This window comes from Chiloscyllium punctatum, chromosome 23 (assembly GCF_047496795.1).
Source record: "Chiloscyllium punctatum isolate Juve2018m chromosome 23, sChiPun1.3, whole genome shotgun sequence".
NCBI classification, from domain to species: Eukaryota; Metazoa; Chordata; class Chondrichthyes; order Orectolobiformes; family Hemiscylliidae; genus Chiloscyllium; species Chiloscyllium punctatum.
Window position 1 is genome coordinate 70113709 of NC_092761.1, and position 21214 is coordinate 70134922.

The following is a 21214-nucleotide window of genomic DNA, read 5'->3' on the forward strand; positions in this document are numbered from 1 at the left end:
CCTTCTTTTATTTCATCCAGCTGAACAAACCAGCCCAGACAAATGAAATAGACACCGACTTCAACTCGCCACAATGTAGGCTGCCAACGCATGCGTGTTGGTATTGTTGCCCATTCTAGAAGGAAGGTGGAGTAAGCGTGGGAATATTAATAGAGAAAGCGAGACAGACAAACGGCACAAAAACAAACAGTGAACCACGAGCAACTCGACCGAGCAATTCGACCAAGCAACCCGAGCTGTCCCTTGAATTCATCAATAACTGGGCGATCAGTTACACATCGGATCGATACTTTTACAAAACAAAGGAAGAGCGTTCTTTGTTCTCGCCCGAGCACATTTGAAGATGCAATGATTAAATAGACTGGACATTTAGATGGCATTCGACGAGTTGGCTTACTTGTTGGGCTGTGCCAGGGTTTATCATTTTTTGAGAGGTTTTGGGGGAGTCCTTTTGTTCCTGTGAACCAGGGGCACTTGGCGCTGTCTGTGGTGCTGAAATCCCAAGCGAAACAACGGCGACTCGACAACTTAACAGCACAAAAGAATCCAAACCCTCGGTGGATTGAAACCTGTTGGGAGGCTGACTTCGAATCACCACAGGCGGCCTTTCCATTGCAACCCAGTCGATTGCTATAAGCGACGTTCTTCTGTGAGCCTCAATCTGTGGACTGACAGGAGGAGTTCTCAGTAAACAGCTACAAGTGGATTCCGTAAAACGTCTCGAATTCAGCTGGACTTGGGCTCTGATTCTTCCGGACCATGCGTTTCAGGACCACCTTTCTTTATTCTGTTCCATTGTTCTTCATGCTGTTGGGTAAGTTAACGTTGTTATTAAAAAGAACCTCGGTCGCCAATGTCAAGTGTTATGAGATGAAAGGTATTAATAGGATTTTTTTTAATGAATAATAGTGTATTAGAAATGGAACAAAGCAATGACTTATTTTCTTATGGTAAGTATTCAACGATTATATTACGTAATAAATCCAATATGATGGCATATATATTCAGATCCTCATCAATTAAACTTTCAAAGGTGATGCTAATCACTTTCAATATGGACTTTTATGACTGTTTCACATCCTTTTATATGTTTTAAATAGTGAATATTGTTGACCTGATGGGATTGGGAAGTCATCAAGAGAACATCAGCATCTGAAGCAGCCATTAACCTCACCTTATTACGTGTCTTACATTTGTTTTTGCATTCGTCAGATATAGTTCCGTTCCAGTTACGTAGAGCAATCTCCCAATTTTCTTGTTCGTATTTCACACTAAACACTGCGTTTCCCAGGTCGAAAAGTTGCACACTTTATATTAATATACTTCTCCAATGGCTTGAGCAATAAAGTTTTAAAAGGGGGCGGGGTCCTCGTCAGATAACAGGAAACAAATCGAATTAAAAAGGATTCCAAAATGACAAATTTCGAATTTGCTGTTCGATCCCGCCACAAGCATGAAACATCCATCCTAAACCCCCGGAAGTTTTTTTTAAAAAATGTATTTATAGATTAACAAATTAGATATGGAAATTATTTCCTGCGACATTCAGAAAATGAACATATTACAAGATCTGACATGTAGAACAGGTTATCTGTGGACTAAGCTCCTGGGAGATTCTTTATCACCACCAGTTTCTCCACAGCACCCCTTATTTCCGCGTGTAGCTGTAGCTGGAGCAGAGATGTGGCTCTTCGCAGTGGGGGCGGGAAATCAGCGTTGCATTTTACCAGTGTTAGAATGTAATAAGCCCTTCCTCCCAACCCATACTCTTTCTTCCCCATTCCAGAAACACTGCACACAAGAAAAAGACAGAACTTCAATTCATGAGCAGAAAGACTATTAGCACGTGAAAATTATCTGGAAATATGTTTAGAACAATGCCTTAAAAATGCATAGAACAAATCACACAAAACATAGAAATAGTGCTGTATTAAACCAACTCTTCCCCAATAGCTTCTTCAAAAACTGAAAGGGCATTAGGTGTAATTAAAATACGGTTTACTTAATTATTAGTTGACTGGTATAGTGACATTATCTTATGTCCACCCTTCCTACTCAGCATCTGTATGAATACATAAAAGAGAAATGATTAAAATGCTGTACAGCTCAACACAATCAAAAAAGACAGGTCTGAATTTGTTAAGCCACCTTTGATTTTCTGATTTGGATTTCTGCTAGTTAGCCACTTTCATATTTGTGATTGTGAATACAGTACAAGTCATAGTCTGGTACTGAGACTGAAGAAACCTTGTAATGACACTCCCTCTGTCTGATCTGACACCTGTTGCTTGACCACTTCTTGCCAATACAAGTAGTCTTTACAAGTTTTTTTTAATATATGTAACATTTGATAAACTATAAAATAAATTTCTAAAAATAATGTTCGTAAAAATGGTGAGAAATAAATTTATGTTTAAAATAATAGATACACTTGCAGAACATTTGCAGTTTGTAATTAGAGAATGACATTCTCTGTAACAGAAGTTGAATTTTTAAGCTGCCTTTCTTTGAGTGGGATGATGTTTGGAGTATTCCAGTTCAATCCGGTTTTCCACCGCTGATACTGTCAGAATCAGACAGACAGCTTGATATCACCACATCACTGATCACTTCTCTTAAAAGCATGTTAACACCCCTGTAGTAGAGTAATAATCTCTGAATTCATGTTGGTGTTTTGTGAAAGATTACTTTAAAATAATTGGATTTTAGTGAAAAATATCATAATAATTTAAACATTATTTGAATAAATGAAGGAGACATTTTATTTGTTCTAATGAATTTCTGAAAGGCTTTAAAAAAAACAACTGTTGCAGATTTTGGAGAATCTCAATCAATCTCAAAGGTGTTCTTAAATTTAAAAAATCAAAACATTAATATCTTGACATAAGTACTCCACATACCATTAACAAAAGGGCCTTATGATACTCTATTTCTGGAGCAAAAGGTCCAGGGTTTTTTTCACCCAGAGAGTGATGAGCTTGTAGAATTAATTACCACAGAATGCAGTCTTGTCCAAAATGTCATATGATTTCAAAGGAAATGGGTAAAAGCAGGAACAAGCAATTGAGTCAGGTGATCATAGAGTCATAGAATCATAGAGATGCACAGCATAGAAACAGACCCTTTGGTCCAACCCATCCATGCTGACCCGATATCCCTGATCAGAATGAGTGGGAAGGGCGAACTCCTGCTCCTTTTTCCTAAGCTTCTGCATAAAGTACCATTTTCCCAGATGTATGTCATAACATGTTCGAACATATTTGTTCCAATAGTTATACCATTAAAAGAAAAATGGCTGTATTTTTCACTTTTTTATTGTTAAGAGGCTATGTTTCTTGGATGTACGTAAGGATTTTATTGTGAACTCTGCAGCCTCTCAACTTGACTTTCTGTAGGTGAACTCTATTTTGAAACATCATATTCACCGTTGAGGTAGAGGACGTGGTTGACTAATACTGAACACAGTTTCTCATTGAATGTACTGGATTTTACCACATTCTAAGCTTCTCCCAACAATATTAATAATGCCAACTTCTGCGGGGACAATTCTTGAGGTGATGATGCAATTTAGCAAGACAATAGAGACTAAATAATTACCATCATTTCCTAATTAACAGCACCATAAGTTACTTGCAGATATACTTCATGTCACACTAGTAAAACCTACTAGATTTAGTGTTTAATAGAGATAACCCGGCCTGAGTCTACATGCAAGGCCTCGGTCACACTCTCTTAATGGTTGGGAAAGCAGTAAGAGGAAGATGAGAGAAAACTATGAATCTTTAGTAATTTGAACAATGTTCATCAGCAGCTGTGAAGAGAAAAATGCTTTGAGATTACACATGTTGGTCCTTTGACGCAACAGAACTAGCCAGTGATTGGGGCACAATCCCTTCATATCATGTTAGCTGCACTTATGGAGAAGACTTGCCTGACTGATCATCCATGATTGAAATAGCCTGGACATTTCACTACCTGCTATGTATTCAGAGTGCTGCTATGTATGAATGTATGTCACTTGGCAAGCATCAATGAGCCATATTATCAGCTCGACTGATTAACTTAAATTGATTGTTCATGCACTTACTAGCACAAGTTGGATTGTTTTTCAGTTGGAACTGAAATTGTAAAATAATAAATAATAATAGCCTTGGAAGAGTGTGAACATAATCAAAGATCCCTCCCACCCTGGTTACATTCTCTTCCAGCCTCATCCTTTGGGCAGAAGATACAAAAGTTTGAAAACATGTACCAACAGATTAAAGAACAACTTCTTCTCTGCTATAATCAGACTTATGAACAGACTTCTCATATATCAGACTTGATGTTTCTCTGTACCTTCGTCTATAGCTGTAACACTATATTTTGCATTCTGTTCTATTACCCTGATGTACTTATGTAGGTATGATTTGCCTGGATAGCACACAAAACAATACTTTTCACTATATATCAGTTATCTAAAATAATAGGACAAATTTTTCTCTCTTTAATATTGCAGAAAAGAGGTGCATGTTGCTGAAGATGTTCATATTGCATTCATCAGAACAAATGCAAAAATAATAAATTTAAAAATATATGAGCAACTTTATTACACAAGAAAAGCATTCTGTTTGGTTGGCAAATCAACTCTCATTGTGCATGGCATTGTCACAGAGAACTCAAAGATGAATTGTAGACTATCCATGATCTTGGGTAATTCAAAGGCCAACTGAAAAACAATCCAACTTGTGCTAGTAAGTGCATGAACAATCAATTTAAGTTAATCAGTCGAGCTGATAATATGGCTCATTGATGCTTGCCAAGTGACATACATTCATACATAGCAGCACTCTGAATACATAGCAGGTAGTGAAATGTCCAGGCAATTTCAATCATGGATGATCAGTCAGGCAAGTCTTCCTCATAAGTGCAGCTAACATGATATGAAGGGATTGTGCCCCAATCACTGGCTAGTTCTGTTGCATTAAAGTGAAGCAAGAAATAGTTTTTGTTTAGTGGAACAGTGAATAGAAAAAGAAAGTAAGCAAACTAAGTGGGCAGCAGTGATTTTGGTAAAGGAAAGGATAGGAAGGAAGCCATTTTCCTGGTGACATTGGTAAATGCCTTTTGTTGTGGGGACAGGTAAGACTTTTGTTGTACACAGGACAGAGAAGTATTATTTTGTATCCAGGGTGTGTATATATGTGTGTGTGTGTGTTGGGGGGGGGGGGGGGGGGGAGTAATGATGAGAGAGAAAATCTCTTCTGCCAAAGTTGGGAGGGAGATGGGTGTTGGGTGAAGAAGCCTTATGCTTTCAAGGGGCTGAGGGTGGGTTAAGTGTCTGATGTGAAGGAAGAAAGAGGCTGCAAGGGAGGGTTAGTGTTAGGGTTAGGCTGCAAAGGGGGAGAACAAGAAGCTGCAAGGGAGAAGAGAGGAAGGTGAGGGCATGGGGGCGTTCAAAATGGTAGCTGTAAAATTGTGGGAGAGGGAAGCTGCAAAAGACAGTTTTTTTTCTACTTGTAAACAAAGGATAACTCTCTTAAGTACCAGGAAAATAGAATCATTAAGATAATGAATTCCTTGGAAATTAATGAGAAATCTGAAGCTTTAAGCAGTGTATGTTCAGAATGTAATAGATGTAATTGAAATAAACTTTGTGTCATTTATTAGATTTTAATCTGAGGTGCAATGAAAATGGTCGTAATTGTCTGATTAAAATGCTCCAGCTTTGTACATATCTGGTGCAAATGCACTAACTATGACATCTGCAGAAGGTATTGTTATTACATGAATGCATCACCAAATAATTGAGCTGATGAGGCTGAAAAAGTAGACCCTAAAAATCAAAAGAATAACTTTTGAGAAACTCTCAAGATGATCTCTCAAAAAATAATATGCCCTGATGTACAGTGTCCTGATGCCCACAAACAGAAGGAGTAAGCTAATCTTATGCCTTTCTGAATTCTGTGAAGCTATTATTTCTCTGTTACTTTCCCTATGGCAATGAGCCAACCAATCAGAGTCAACTTTATAAACAATCAGCACTCTTTCTTCTGAGTCCAAATTGTTTAGGTTTGAGTATCAACTTGTGAAACCTTCCAACATTGACTGATGGCAGGTGGTAGGAGTGGGAGAGTTTCCTGATCAGCCAAATGGCAGAAATAAATTGGAACCTCTGCCAAAGCTGTAATAGATCCAGGCTACAGCATGCATGTTTAAGTGCATGTTGCTATAACAACTCAGACTCCTTGGGGTAGATGCTTAACTCAGTTGGATGGATCTGTTGTGGATCAGACTGGTATCAACAGCATATGGTGCAATCCCAGTTTCAGCTGAGGTGGATTCCAGACTAGCCTCCTTGTCCTACCTGCAGCAGAGGTTATGGTGCTATGGGTTGGACCTTCCTATAGCAGAGACCTCAAGGAAAAGGATCCAATTGTAAACAATACACAAAGCAGAAAATTATTGAGTAGTTTCTCCACATTGATAAACCTCAAAGAAAATGGTCAATGCTAACATTTTGCCTTTTGTTTTAAAATTCACATGTTGGAAGCTTTATGTTCAAATTTGGATATTTAATACAAAATCAACATAGTAAGTAAGATCTTTTACCAATTTATTGCTGACTTGTGTTGTGGACCAGACCAATCCCCCTCAGAATATATTAAGAAGATAGCCTAAACCTAACTTCTTCTTATTTTAAATAAATGTTAGGCATTGTGTTTCAGATGCAATTCAATTGGTCAAGCTATTCGAGTTTAAGCAAAACATACACTATTTTTACACTTCAGTTAAAATACAGATGAAATAAAAATAAAAGAATCGGCTTAACTGTAACTTTATTAAAATGCTTAAGAAGATAATATACATATATATTAGCTACTGTTAATTAACAGTTCTAATATAGTAACATCCCATAAACACACCCTTGGCAAAGACAAATTCAGTAAAATAGATTGCTTTACATGCAATTCTAGCAGCAGGAGGAGAACCCCAGTTGTAACAGAGAGACCCCAGCAACTGCTGAATGCTGGGACTAAAACTTCTGGTTCTGTGGGATCTTGACCCCACTCATTCAGACTGCTTCCATTGTTCTAGCCTCTTTTTTTAAAAAAAAACAAGGCCTCACAAGCTGTTTACTCAACTGGCATTGAGCACTCCACTCAGCACCACTGTCTCAACCTTTCTTTGTGAGAAAAAACTACAACAAAATACATCTGTTAAAGCCATAGCATCATCACACTTGGCCAGACTGCATAGCTTCATATATCAATTTTCATAGATTTCAGCACAAAAATGGACTAACTGCATTTCTGTTACTTATCACGTGGCCTTGTTCTTCCTCACAGACTTTAGCTGATTCTACAATTTCACAGCATCCAAATGTATTTATAGGTCAGTGGATAAATTGTTGCTGAATGTCTAAAATTGATTCATTTATTAAAATGTTGAGTAAGCCAATTAGCAGAAAGCTGACCTATTTCATGATTTAATTCAACAACTTTAGCTTCATAATCAGGAACAAGTCACAGAAGCTTTTCTTTGTATAATAAGATAGCATTTATAAAGATTATCATTTTGATTTCTCTACACTAACATGCAGAGCCTCAAATTTCTCTTTAAAGATTTAAAAATAAGAATTGTGTGTCAGGGTCATTGTCTTCACCTTTCAGACTGGAGGATGGTGGGCAGTGACATCTCGAGGGTCAGTGCTAGGACCACAGGGCTTTTTTAAATGTTTCAAAGTGACTTGGATATTGGAACACAGAGTACATGTCAAAAATGCAAAGAATACTGAAATCATGTTATGGAAAACAATGAAGATGATATGAATTGATTGCTACAAGACAAATGGAAAGATGAACCAGATAGAATTTAATATTGAGCAATGTGAGATTATGCACTTTGGAAGAACGGAAAGGCAATATATAATGAGAGCAGGGTTTACAAAGTGCAGGTCGAAACCTCAAGTGGGATTGCTTGTTGAAATTTTGAAGCTGTGAGCACTACGATGGGACAATGATGGCTACTGTGGAGCTGTGACTGAATAATAACAACTGCATCTCCTCTCCATCAAGCTTTCAGTCTCACAGGACAGCGGCCCCCATCATTCCCTGCCCTATCCCCTGTCACAGAATTGAATTTGGCCCCACAATCCCACTGAGGAGTTATATCAATTCTCATAACTTGAACGAGAATCATAGTTGGAAAATAAAGTACTGATCTTAAAGGCATGGCTCAAAGAGTGTGCGGATTCAGGTATATAGCACATTGAATATGGTAGATCATGTTGGAAGCATGATTAGAAAAACATACAGAAAACTGCGCTTCTTAGAGGTTAAAATAATACCAAAAAACTGCAGATTTGAAACAAACAAAATCAGAAATTGCTGGAGAAACTCAGCAGTCTGTCATTACCCGTGGAGAGAAAATGTTTTGAGCCCAGCGACTTCTTCTCCAGCAATTTTTGTTTTTGTTTATTTTATAAACAGTTGGCAAAATCCTTACAAAGCTCTAATTAGGCCACAACTTGAACATAATATTCAATTTTGAGCATCACATTTTGGAAAGAACATGAAAGTTTTCGAGAAGGTGCAGACAAATTGAAGAATGGTACCAGGAATGACAGTCTTCAGTTTCATGGATGGATGATGGCATAGATTCTATAGGTCAAAGGTCCTTTTCTGTACTGTCTGATTCTATAATTGAAGTTCTCCTCAGAAAAAGAATGGCTCCAGAGGAGATTTTGTAGAGATATTCAAAGTCAATGGATCTGGAGAGATTAGATTGAAAGGAACTGTTCCCATTGCTGGAAGAGTTGAGAACCAGGGTACTTCAAATTAAGGTGAATAGCAATAGACACAAATATGACATAATGAGTAATCAGTTAAAGGAGTTTAAATGGAATGAATGCTTAGGATGTGGAATACACTGCTTGAGAATGCGCTGAAAACAGATTCAATCATGGCTTTTATAAAGGGGCTGGATAATTATCTGAATGGATAATTATCTGAATTGATAAATTTGCAAGATTAAGGGAAAAAGCAAGACGATCTGTGTTTGTTCTTGTGGTGAGTCAGCACAGGCACAGTGGACAAAATGGCTTCTTTATGAGTTGCAACCACTCTATAATTTTTGTTAAAAGCTTTGCTTATTCTGGTAATAGGTGGCTCTATATTCATAGGTAACAACATTTTTCATAAATGTAGGAGACTTGATTACCATTTAAGACTGTAAAAAATATGAACAGAACATAGGCTTTTGGCCCCTCAAACCTGAACCCCCATTCAATTTGACATTCCTCATATCCACTTTCCTGCCCTTTCCCTGTCACCCTTGATTCCCCAAATGACCAAAAATCGAGCTCAGCCTTTTTAGTAGTCCGGGAACCATCTATTTCTGAATAGCTGCTGAAATTGAAAAATTAATTTCTTAGTACAACTACCCAAACATCAAAAATATGTTTCTAACTACAAAATTAATTATTGATTATTATAATAAACATGGAAAATATGTTTTTGCTCTCGTTTACATTTCTCTATTTCCAGATTGCATTATTTCCTTTTGTTTTCTCCCTCTGATATTCAGATATGACTTGATAACTTCTTTCTTGTGTTATAAATGGCATTACATTTTCCTCCATCAGTTCACATTTGCATAATTATTCTTCACATTCTCTTGTGCTTTCACAGTCATGATTTACACTTCTGATTGGAAAATCACGTGAGCCAAATGTTGTGTCTGATGAGCTGAACATTGACAATTATTATTTTTCAGCTCTGTACATATAAAGACATTTGACTTACTTATGCTAAATCCTTGAATCAAACATATGAAGCCTAGAATGATTTATATTTCATATTTTTGGTGCATTGTCAGTTGCTTTAACTTAGTGCCTGTGATAGCAGATACTGTAAACCTATTAACCCATCAGCCCTTTCCATGATCATGCTCTTCTATGCAATATTCTCTAATGCACAGGACAACACAGCACCCTGCTTTAGTTCTTATGTCATGTTTCCCATATAGTGTGATTCTGAACTCTGTTGAGCCTTTGGGTATTGAAAATTAAGCCTTATTTGACAGATAAGGGAAATGACCAATGTGATTGACTCTCACAAATCTCCAAGCAAATGAATCATTACTTTAGAATATCCATTTAGACTAAGGGGCAGACTTTGCAAATTTCCCAACCCAGAAGACCCATCTCTGTTTACAGACCCCATTGAAGCCCCAGTTTCTGCTGTGTGGGGGCTGGAACAGAATTGACTTAATGCCACCTAGTTAACCAACAGGTACAGGAGAATAGTGAGGCAGGCTGATTAGAAGACCTGCCTTGTTTCTCTGGGACTTATTGCTAATTGTTTTGGAAGGTATAGGCTCTCCAGCTCTCTCTCACCCCTTACTCCCCACCTACTTGTAATGATCCCATCCACTCCCCACGTTTCATTTTACCTCATGACCCTTTCAGGTCAACTCATGACTCCAGCCTCATTTCCGTTTATAACATCATGCCTCCTCCATAGCCAGAAAACTAGCATTCACCATAACAAGCTTCCAGAATGAGAGATTTTTTAAAAAGCTTCAAATGATCAAATATACTTTTCACTTATAGCTACCATTCATTAAAGCCAGCAAAAGCTTTTAAATCTCATTTGCCTAATAAAAATGAACAAACCTCTATTCAGAGTCTCCACTAAATTCCAGAAATGTTGCAATTGGTTCTTTACGCCGTCATTGAGTCTGTGAACTCAGAATTGTCTGGAGAATTAATTATAGTTTTTGACACTCAGCCAAGCATTCATAAATACATACTAATGTTCCTTTAAAAAGTCAATAAATCCCTGTACTGAAACGACATAAATACATGTCAAATTACTTACTAATTAACAACAAATGGCCTGTTTGTCAAAGTAGTCCAGCAGACTTATTTCTAAAAAAAAAATATAGCATCACAGACAACTTTATTTTGTTTTAAATTCAGGTTTAGAGCATGGGGTTTAAAAAAAACTCAGATCATAACATTTAAACCGACCTTAAGAATATTTCTGAACTCTCTCACTCTGTGACACCAACACTGAATGTTAAAGCCTTACAACAACCAAAATAGGGTCTTTTACAACTAACACTAAGTTCAAATGGCCCTGCTGAGTTCAGCTTACCTTTCTGGGCAAACCATTTCCCGCCAGCAAAAACATCCTTCAGAATTCTGGACAGGAATTTCACATCTGGTTGCAGTCACTAGTTTTAAAGATCTGCAGTGTCTTTGCAGGTCTGTGAAAAGAAAGCTAGTCTAATTGTAACATTATGACACCAATTCTCTTTGAATGCTTAAATAATCTATTCCTCCTTAAGTATTGTTTTTTGCATGTATTGATTGATACTTGCAAGACCAGAGTTTCAATTTGCTTTTTATTTTGTCTGTTAACCAGGAATTGTGCAAAATTTGCTGAGGCCTTGACATGATTTCCTGTCCACTTCAGTCTTGCCAAAATCTATGACTGATGCCCACGGATGTAAATATATTCCCATGCTGCTTTATTAAAATAAAGGAAACAGGGTAACAAACTTTATGGAATATTCTTATTTTTAAAATTTATTTTGTGGGATGTGGGCATTGCTGGATGGTCAGCATTTTTTGCCCATCCCTAGTTCAAACTAGTGACTTTGAATTTTGAACAACAGATTTAAGAGAAAGATTAGAGATAGCAAATATGAATTGATGTGAACAATTTTGGGTTTAGATTATTACATTTTACAGAGAGGCTGAGGACATTAAATTGATTCCATTACAAGAAAGGAAGGTTCAGAGACATTAATGAAACATGAAGAAGTGGAAGAAAGCCTTTATGGCCAAGGAAATATGAAAAGCATCATTGGGCAAACTGCAGAGACACAAATGATGAACATTGAAACCAAAATCTATGGTGATATTTTATTTGTAAATCAACCTCCAGTGGTTGTTTAACTCCCCGAAGGTAATAGAGATTGTTGATTTATTCGACGGTAATTAAATTGGTAAGATAGCAGTTATTTATTAATTTTAAAATAAGTCATAAAATGTTATTTTGTCAGATTTTCATTTAAATGTTGGTCTTTAGCAATTGGTTACTTAGTGGTACAAACAGCGTGTTGCACATGAAGTTGAATAATACAGATTTCAATAAAGGTAAAATATTGTGGATGATGGAAATCTGAAACAAACACAGAAAATGCTGGAGACATTTAGTGGGCCTGGGAGCATTTGCGGAGAGAGCAAACATCTGTAGATGTAATACAGATGGAATGCAGATTGTGATGGTGTGTTACCTATAGTTGTTTAGACTCTCTGAGAGTCCAAACACCTTTCTACTGAGAAGGAAAGATTGTCAAAGGAAAATTATCCTCAAGTATTTCATGTACTTTATGTAGCTATGATTGAGAAATTGCATTATTCAAGATTTGAGAGTCACAGCCTGTTTGCAGTTAACTCAGGTTCTGGCTCAACTTAAGATTAGAAAGAAGAAAACTATTTATTGTTAACAAATAGTTTAATGGATCTCAGTATCTGAGTCGTGCAGAAAAACACTGAACTAATTGATCATTTTAATTCTGCTCTGGGGGAGTTTAGGATCTTTATAAATGAGTGAGTCAAAATGAAGTATTAGAGGTAGACGTAAGTTAGCAATCTCATGTTTACTTAAAACTATCATTGGAATTAATAAGGAATATTAATTAATTCAATTACATCCTCATTGATACAAAGAAGCAATGACTAAATTTTGAAGTAATTAGCAAATATTTCTAAAAAATAAAGATGGTCAAATAAACAACAAAAATATTGATATGGTCAGATTACAAATGCATTTCACCAACTGAAGAGGGATATAAAGAAATAACTGGAGTCATGTTCTTAAAACAACTTAAAACATTCAACATTTTAAAGTAATTTAACTGCATGTTTCCACATCATTTGCATGTTTAGAATGGTCAAAAATTGATATATTAAAATTTAGATCTGTCGTTCATCATTGCATCATATGAATGGAAAATAAAGAAACACATTTTCTAAATAAAGATGTCTTTGACCCACATAACAAAGAATAATCAAGTACATCTAAAGCTGGATGCTCTCAGAGGATCGCTGAAATGAAAAAGTACAAGTATAAACTTATGTAAAGGAAATGTGTATACTTAGACATGGATCATTAAGGATAATATCTGTGAAGCTGCTTTCATAATGGAACTATAGTGAATCGAAACACTAAATTTCTGAGTACAGGGTTGTACAATATTTGCTGAACTGCCACAAACTAAATAAACAATTACAATTTTGTTTTCTTCAGCTGATTATATATCACTTTCCCGAACATGCACAAACGAAGTGATGATAAAGGTTGACACGTTGACTGATAAGAAGATGAATTGAATGAATAAGCTGCTCACTTTACCAAATTCAAAGAGGCAACAGCTTAGATCTCAAAAAGATTGGCTGCAATAATCCATGTATGTTCTTATAAATCAATGCTTTGCAAACAAATCCTGCCAAATGACTCTAAACAAAATGTTAAAATCAGCACTACAATGGAAAAATTAATCTGTTGAAGTGACTAAAACAAAAAAAGTAAAAATTGTCTCTATATCAAATAAACTAAATAGAAGCAAAAATAGATCACTCAGCTCCATTATTCAAAAAGATCATGGTTGATTTATTTGTGTTTCAAATTCTACATTCCTATCTCCTCCCAATAACCTCAGACTCCCCTGCCTAACAAGAACCTCTGGCTTAAAAATATTCAATGACCCCTAACTCCACAGTCTTCTGAGATGGAGGGTTCCAAAGTGACACAACCCTCAGAGAAAAATATTCTCACGATCTCTGTCCTGAAAGCAAGACTCATAATTTTACAATAGCAGTCAGACTGAACTGACTGATAAGAGGAAACATCCTTTCCGTATCCACCTAGTCAAGATCATTCAGGATCTCTAAATCTTCAATCAGTTCATCTCTTATCTTCCAAACACTATAGCAAACAAGACCAGCATGTCCAAGTTACCTTTAAGACAGCAAGTGTTTATCTAGAAAATCTCTTCTGAACCTTCTTCCATGCATTTACATGATTATACAAAGCAGCCAAAACTGCACACTGCATTTGATATGTTCTCAATCTAAGGAGCCAGCACTCAGACTAGGATGCTGGAATATACAGACCATGGCCATTGATATATCAGATGACCTTCGGGAGATCAGCAACACATGCAAGACAGCAGTGATTAACAATGAACTGCTGAGAATCCAAGTGGACATTGCAACACTCCAAGAGACACGCCTCACAGAATTGTATGGTCAGATACCATGGTCGACTTTGCCATGAAGAACCCGCTGCTGATGATGGTGGAGCCTTGTGAGAATGGGACAGAGTGGATTTTCTCAATTTGACTCCACACATCCAATGGGCCTGTCAACCTTGTCAATGTCTGTGCCCCAACCCTCTACACAAGACACAAAGGACAGGTTCTCTGACCAGCTCTCAATGATTATGCAGGGGATCCCAAATCAGGGATAGTTGCTGCTACTTGGTGACTTCAACACCAGAGTGGGTGCCGACCACGACTCCTGACCCGAGCTGCCTGGGGCAGTATGGGATTAGCAGTATGAATGACAACAGGCAATGGGCTTTGCACGCTCCACAAATTGTGCGTCATCAACGCCTATGTCCAGACCAAAGCTCACCACAAAGTGTCATGGTGACATCCTTGCTCCAAACACTGGCACAGAAAGACCTGATAATCACCAGATGCCGACACCTGAGAAACGTGCTCAAGCCTCACTTCTTTTGGAGATCAGACTTCGACCAAAGAAGGTACACTACGCCAAACCTCCAGGCAAGCAGTGCAGCAATGCCAGTAAGATTCAACACCCAGACAAAGTGGCAGAGTTCATCAAGTCACCGGAAGATGCACTCCTTGCAGACCCACCAGAAGGAAATGCTCAGCAGAGATGGGACTCTCTCAGGAATACTATCCACAGCACTGCATCCAAGAAGAAATAGGACAAGACACTGGACTGGGTCAAAGCAAGCTCAAGTAAGTTCACCGCTGTCATCGGGGAAAAGCATGTTGCACTACTAGAGCACAAACACCACCCTACCCAGGCAGCACTGCAAGCGCAAAGGATAGCAAGAGGCAAGGCCAATCAAACAGCCAATCGCTGCACAAATGGATTACTGGCTACAACTATGCGGAAGCATTCAGTCATTATTTGACACAGGAAACATCCGTGGAGTGTAGGAAGGGATCAAGAAAACCATCGGTCCAACTCAGAGCAAGACAGCCCCACTGAAAACCATAACAGGTGAGATCGTCAAAGACAAAGGCAAGCAGATGGAGATGGGTGCAGCATTACTCCAAACTCTACTCCAGAGAAATCAGCATCTCAGACAGCATGCAAGATGCCATGGAATGCCTGCCTGTCATGGAGGAACTAGATGCATTGCCAACTGCTGAAGAGCTGAGTAAAGCAATCAACAGCCTGCCTACTGGGAAGGTACCAGGATTGGATGGCATTCTACCAGAGGCCAGCAAGTGCACACACGGTGTCCTGCTAAACCCCCTGCACAAACTACTGCACCAGAGCTGGAATGACAGAGCAGTGCTGCAAGACATGAGAGACTGAAACATTGTCAACCTATATAAGAACAAAGGGGACAGAAGCGGCTGCAACAACTACAGGGAATCTCTTTGCTGAGCATCGTTGGGAAGGTCTTTGCCTGCGTGGTCCTGAACTGACTGCAGAAAATTGCCGAAAGGGTATATCCTGAATCTCAGTGCGCTTTCAGGTTAGAATGCTCCACAATGGACATGATTGTCTCCCTTCGACAGCTACAAGAGAAGTACAGAAAGCAAAATCAACTACTCCAAGTTACCTTCATTGACCTCATGAAGGCCTTCGACTTTGTGAGCAGAGGCGGGCTGTTCAAAATCCTTGCCAGGATTGGTTGTTCCCTCCAAGGATCTCAGGATCATTCCACACACCCACATGAAGGGCGGCATTTAGTTTGACAGTCTTCTACAGAAGTCTTCAGCATTCACAGCAGTGTGAAGCAGGATGTGAACTTGCCCCCACACTGTTCGACATCTTCTTCACAGTCACACAGAAGCACTCCTTTGGAACATCAACTGATGGTGTCTACCTCCACACCAGATCGGACAGGAGGCTGTTCAGTCTGTAATGGCTGAGGGTGAAAACCAAGGTTTCTGAAGTACTCATTAGGGAAATGTTGTTTGCAGACAATGCGGCACAAGCAATACACTCTGAAGAGCAACTGCAATGCCGCATGGACAGCTTCTCAAAAGCCTGCCAATATTTCAGATTGACCATCAGCCTGAAGAAGACCAACATGTTGGGTCAAGGCGTTGAGCGCCTCTCTGCCATTACCGTCAAGAACAATGAGCTGAAGTAGTCCACGAGTTTACATATCTTGGCTCCACCATCACGGATAGTCTCTCCCTAGACTCTGAGATCAGCAGATGGATCGGATGAGCAGCTTTAACATTCAACAGGCTGACAAAGAGAGCCTGGGAGGATGGAAAGCTGATGACACACAATAAGGTTGCAGTCTGGGAGCCTGCGTCCTCAGCACACTGCCTTACAGCAGTGAGACCTGGAGCCTCTACTCCAGACAAGAGCAGCGTCTCAACGCCTTCCAGCTTCACAGCCTGAGAAACATTCTGGACATCAAATGGACTGACTGAGTCACCAACAATGAGGTCCCAGCCTGCATCCAGATACCCAGCCTCTTCACCATGTTCCAACAACACCGTTACCGCTAACTGGGTCTGGCTTGTGCCCAGATACCTGCCTCTTCACCCTGCTCAAACATCACTGTCTCTGCTGGCTGGGCCTGGCTCACACCCAGATACCTAGCCTCTTCACCCTGCTCCAACACCGTCACCGCTGGCTAGTCCATGTACACCGCATGTCAGATGGGAGGATCCTGAAAGACCTGCAGACGGGGAACTGGCCTCCAGCAAGAAGGTACAAGGGTGGCCCCATCTTCGTTTCAAAGATGTCTGCAAGACAGACATGAAGTCAGTGAACATGAACATTGAAAGGTGGGAGGATATTACAAGCGATCGCTCTCGCTGGAGGCTGGAATTACACAGAGGTCGAAAAAGAGGAGAGAATCTGAGGCCCGATATTGAAGAAAAGTGCACCAACCGAGCAAACAGCACCAAGACAACACCGGAGGACAGCGCCTTCAAGTGCAATCACAGCAGCCAAGGCTGCCATTCCCGTGTGGGCCTCTACAGCCACAACAGATACTGCTCTAACAACAAAGATTGAAGCAAGACTTCCCAGGCGCAGATCCATAGTCTCGCAAGACTAACAGATGCCACTATACCCTGTGCAGCTGAAGCATAATATCCTTATTTTTATGCTCAATTCCTCTGGCTATAAAGGACAGCATTCCAGTTGATTTCCTGATTCAGTACAGTGTCTATGTGCTTACATGTTGTGACCTATGCACTGGAACACCTAAATCCCTCTGCATCCAGAAATTCTGCAATCATTCTCCATATAAGTAAATTTATTCTTCCTGCCAAGGTGAACAATTTCCTGTTTTCCCCATGTGAAACACCATCTGCTAGATTTTTGCCCACTCACTCAGACCATCTGTATCCATCTTGACAGCTGCAACACTGTATCCTGCACTCTGTTCTGTAACCCTGACACACTTGGATAATACGATTTGCCTTGTAAACCACATAAGACGACACTTCTCACTGTATCTCTTTTTAAACAATTAACCTCTCTACCCATCTTCATGTCATCTGAAAATTTAGCCACCGTGCTTTTACTCCCCTTATTTAAGTCAGTAATGTAAATTGTAAAAAGTTGAGACCGCAGCACGTATGTGCAGACTTCACCCATCACATCTTGACAATCATTTATGCATTCTCTCTGTTTTCAGCCTGGCAGCCAATCTTCTTTCAAGCTAACATGTTACCTCCTACACAAAGAGCTCGTTATTTTGTGCAATAATCCTTGAAGTGGTACTTTATCAATGCCTTCTGAAAATTCAAGATTAGTAAGTCCACAGATTCCCCTTGATCCACATCACATTACTTCTTCAAAGGACTCCAAAACATCAGTCAAATTTGATTTCCCTTTGACAAGAGCACTGTGAATCTTCCCAGCTACATAAAGGTTTTCCAAGAGCACAGTATAGCCTTCCAATGACTGGCACAAATCAACTGTCTGTGTGGAGTTTGCACGTTCTCCCCGTGTCTGCGTGGGTTTCCTCCGGGTGCTCCGGTTTCCTCCCACAGTCCAAAGATGTGCAGGTCAGGTGAATTGGCCATGCTAAATTCCCCGTAGTGTTAGGTAAGGGGAAAATGTAGGGGTATGGGTGGGTTGCGCTTCGGCGGGTCAATGTGGACTTGTTGGGCCGAAGGGCCTGTTTCCACACTGTAAGTAATCTAATCTAAGGGGGTGGCATGGTGGCTCAGTTGTTAGCACTGCTGCCTCACAGCACCAGGGTCCTGGGTTCGATTCCCACCTGTCTGTGTGGAGTTTGCACATTCTCCCTGTGTCTGCGTGAGTTTCCTCCGGGTGCTCCGGTTTCCTCCCACAATCCAAAGATGTGCAGGTCAGGTGAAATGGTCATGCTAAATTGCCCACAGTGTTAGTCAGGGGTAAACATAGGGTAGTGGAATAGGTTTGGGTGGGTTTCTCTTCAGAGTGGCAGTGTGGACTCGTTAGGCCAAAGGGCCTGTTTCTACACTGTAGAGAATCTAATCTAATCTAACTGACTGATGGTCTCCTGTTTTCTGCCTTCCTGAATAGAGGGATTATACTACTATGCTACTTTCCAGTCTGTTGGAACCTTTTCGGATCCAGGATTTTCTCCTTAAAAAAGACACACACTTTCTAGTTAATGAATAACCTCTTTTCAGACTTAGGATGAAATCCATTGTACCCAGAGATTTATCAGCCTGTAAATCCAACCATTTACTGAGTACAACTTAATACAATTTTGCTAAGTTTCTCTCTCCTGTCCTGTAACAGTAATGTTAGCTTTATTCTCTTTAGTGAAGATAGCAGCAAAATATTTGTTTATTTTGACCACCATTTCTTCATTAACTGTGATTAACTCCTAATTCTCATAGTTTACCAAGCCTAACATAACCTGTTCTCCACATGGTTCTAAAATGTTTTGGTCTGAGAGAATATAAGTACTTTTTGCCTTCAAAATGTCTTAATGTACTTTTTGTCCAATGAAATGTTTTAAAGTGTAGTCTCCAGTTTAATGTAAGAATGACAGCAAGTATCAAAGTGAACCAAACAGTAATGTGATATTGACCAAACAATCTATTTTTTGTGATGATGACTGAGGGATAAGCATGTACTTGATATAGAGTATAACTGCTCTGGTCATCTTCTATTAGAATGCTTTGAGGTCTTTATCTCCAGTTGAAAGAACAGATAGACCTTGGATTAAAATCTCATGTGAAAAGTTATGCCTCCAACAGTGCTGCATTGGAGTGTCAGCCTAGATTTCTGTGTTCAATATTGGACTTGAACCTACAACATTATGAGGTGAGGCTGCCACCAACTGAGACGCAGCTGACATTCAAAAAAAAACTTACCTCATTGCTACCACACCTAGGGACAAGAACAAGTTTTTCTTGTTTATGAGGTTGTGTAACTTTTCACCAAAATAGCCTTTACTTCTTTCTTTCTTTCCTCTAAAAATAATTCTTTTGGTAAACAGTTATAGTCATCTGGGTCTGTAGAGATAAAATCAACTCATTCTATCCAAATTATGAACTTATGTCAAAAAAACACCCTGTGGATTGTTGGTGTGGAAAAAATAATCAGAATGGTTTATTGGGGTTATCTGAAATGGACTTTGAAGAGCATCATTGCAGAAAAGTGTCATTCACCATTATGTCGTTCACCTAACATATGGCATACTTTCAGGGTGGCTTTGCTGCAGCTTATACTTAGTACAGGGGGGATGCAATTTGAGGTGAATTTAGACTGATACTGCTTCTATTTTTTACAGTCCGTTGTTGTTGGTTAGTCTGTGTTGAGGTTCCTTCAGACACTGAAGCATTACATGGGACCAACATGAAACTCACTTGCATTTCCTGTGTGAAGAGAGAAGAAGTGAATACAGACACCATGGTTGAATGGACCTACATCATGAATGATGGGAAGGAGGTAGCGGTAAGTGTTCACATTCAAATAAAAATACAGATGTAAATAGATTAGGTGCTACGTAATTGTAACAAAAGAAACTAAATCTGTCAATTACATAGATCAGTTTTCAGAAGTAAAGGTTGTACAAAGGCTCAATCTTGTTCACACAGGCTATATTGGGCTTTTCACAAGAAAAATTGTAATGACCTCAATATATCAGCTCAAAGTACATAACCTAAGCCTCATCAATTCCCTCTGAATCTTTCCATATTGTAAATTAGCGAACCCCTGATTAGCCATAAAGTTGATGAATTAAAAGAAACCATAGGAAATTGCTCATTGCAGAGAGAATATTAGCTGTGCTAAAACAAAAGCAGACCAATAACATGTGATTCTAAAACCAATTTTAACTCACGCAACAATTTTATTTGACCTAAAATGCACTGCTTTACTTTTTCACTAGAGCTGGGAGTTCGTGGTTGTAACTGAATAAACCAGATGGAATCCCAGAACAGGCGAGACTAATTGATAGGTTGATTTCCAAGTCTCCACTATTCACATTATACCTTACCAACACTGTCCAAATCATTTGTTGCATACTCAATATAAAGATAGTCATACTTTTGAAACTGAATTTGTGCTAAGTCGACACTGTTTTTAAGAGCTTGTATGTGTTTGAAAAATAACTAAACTACAAATTGTGCTGGATTTTCTGACAACCGGTAATCTCATTCAGATTGTCACTGTTCCTTTTTTATACAATTCCTTTCTCACAATTCTGACAGAGATGCTAATAGGCATCCTTCAGAAGTGTGGAGCTGTACTTCCATTCAGAAAGGTCTCTTGTAGCATAAAACAGTCAAGGAAGGACAGGTTATGCCACCTTTTCCATAGCAGTTAGTCATCCTATTCTGAAATTTAATGATCCAAAATCAGAGTCACTTTGACAACTGGAATCATAGAGTGGAGAGAGGTCATTGAGCCCATCAAGTCTGTACTGACAGTATGAAGAGCATCCTATCCAGACATAGCGCCCCCAACCCCCAC

The 21214-nt window shown here is 39.1% G+C and overlaps 1 protein-coding gene across 1 annotated transcript in view; it reads left to right on the forward strand.

The window, feature by feature from the left end:
- The first annotated feature begins 691 nt into the window (after positions 1-691).
- The window catches only part of scn3b (sodium channel, voltage-gated, type III, beta), a 36621-nt gene continuing 16098 nt past the window's right edge, over positions 692-21214 (forward strand). The window contains exons 1-2 of the mRNA XM_072593148.1: positions 692-814; positions 20031-20194. Of these exons, the coding sequence (XP_072449249.1) occupies positions 760-814; positions 20031-20194 (219 nt within the window). The 5' untranslated portion in view covers positions 692-759. The remainder of the gene's footprint in view (positions 815-20030; positions 20195-21214) is intronic.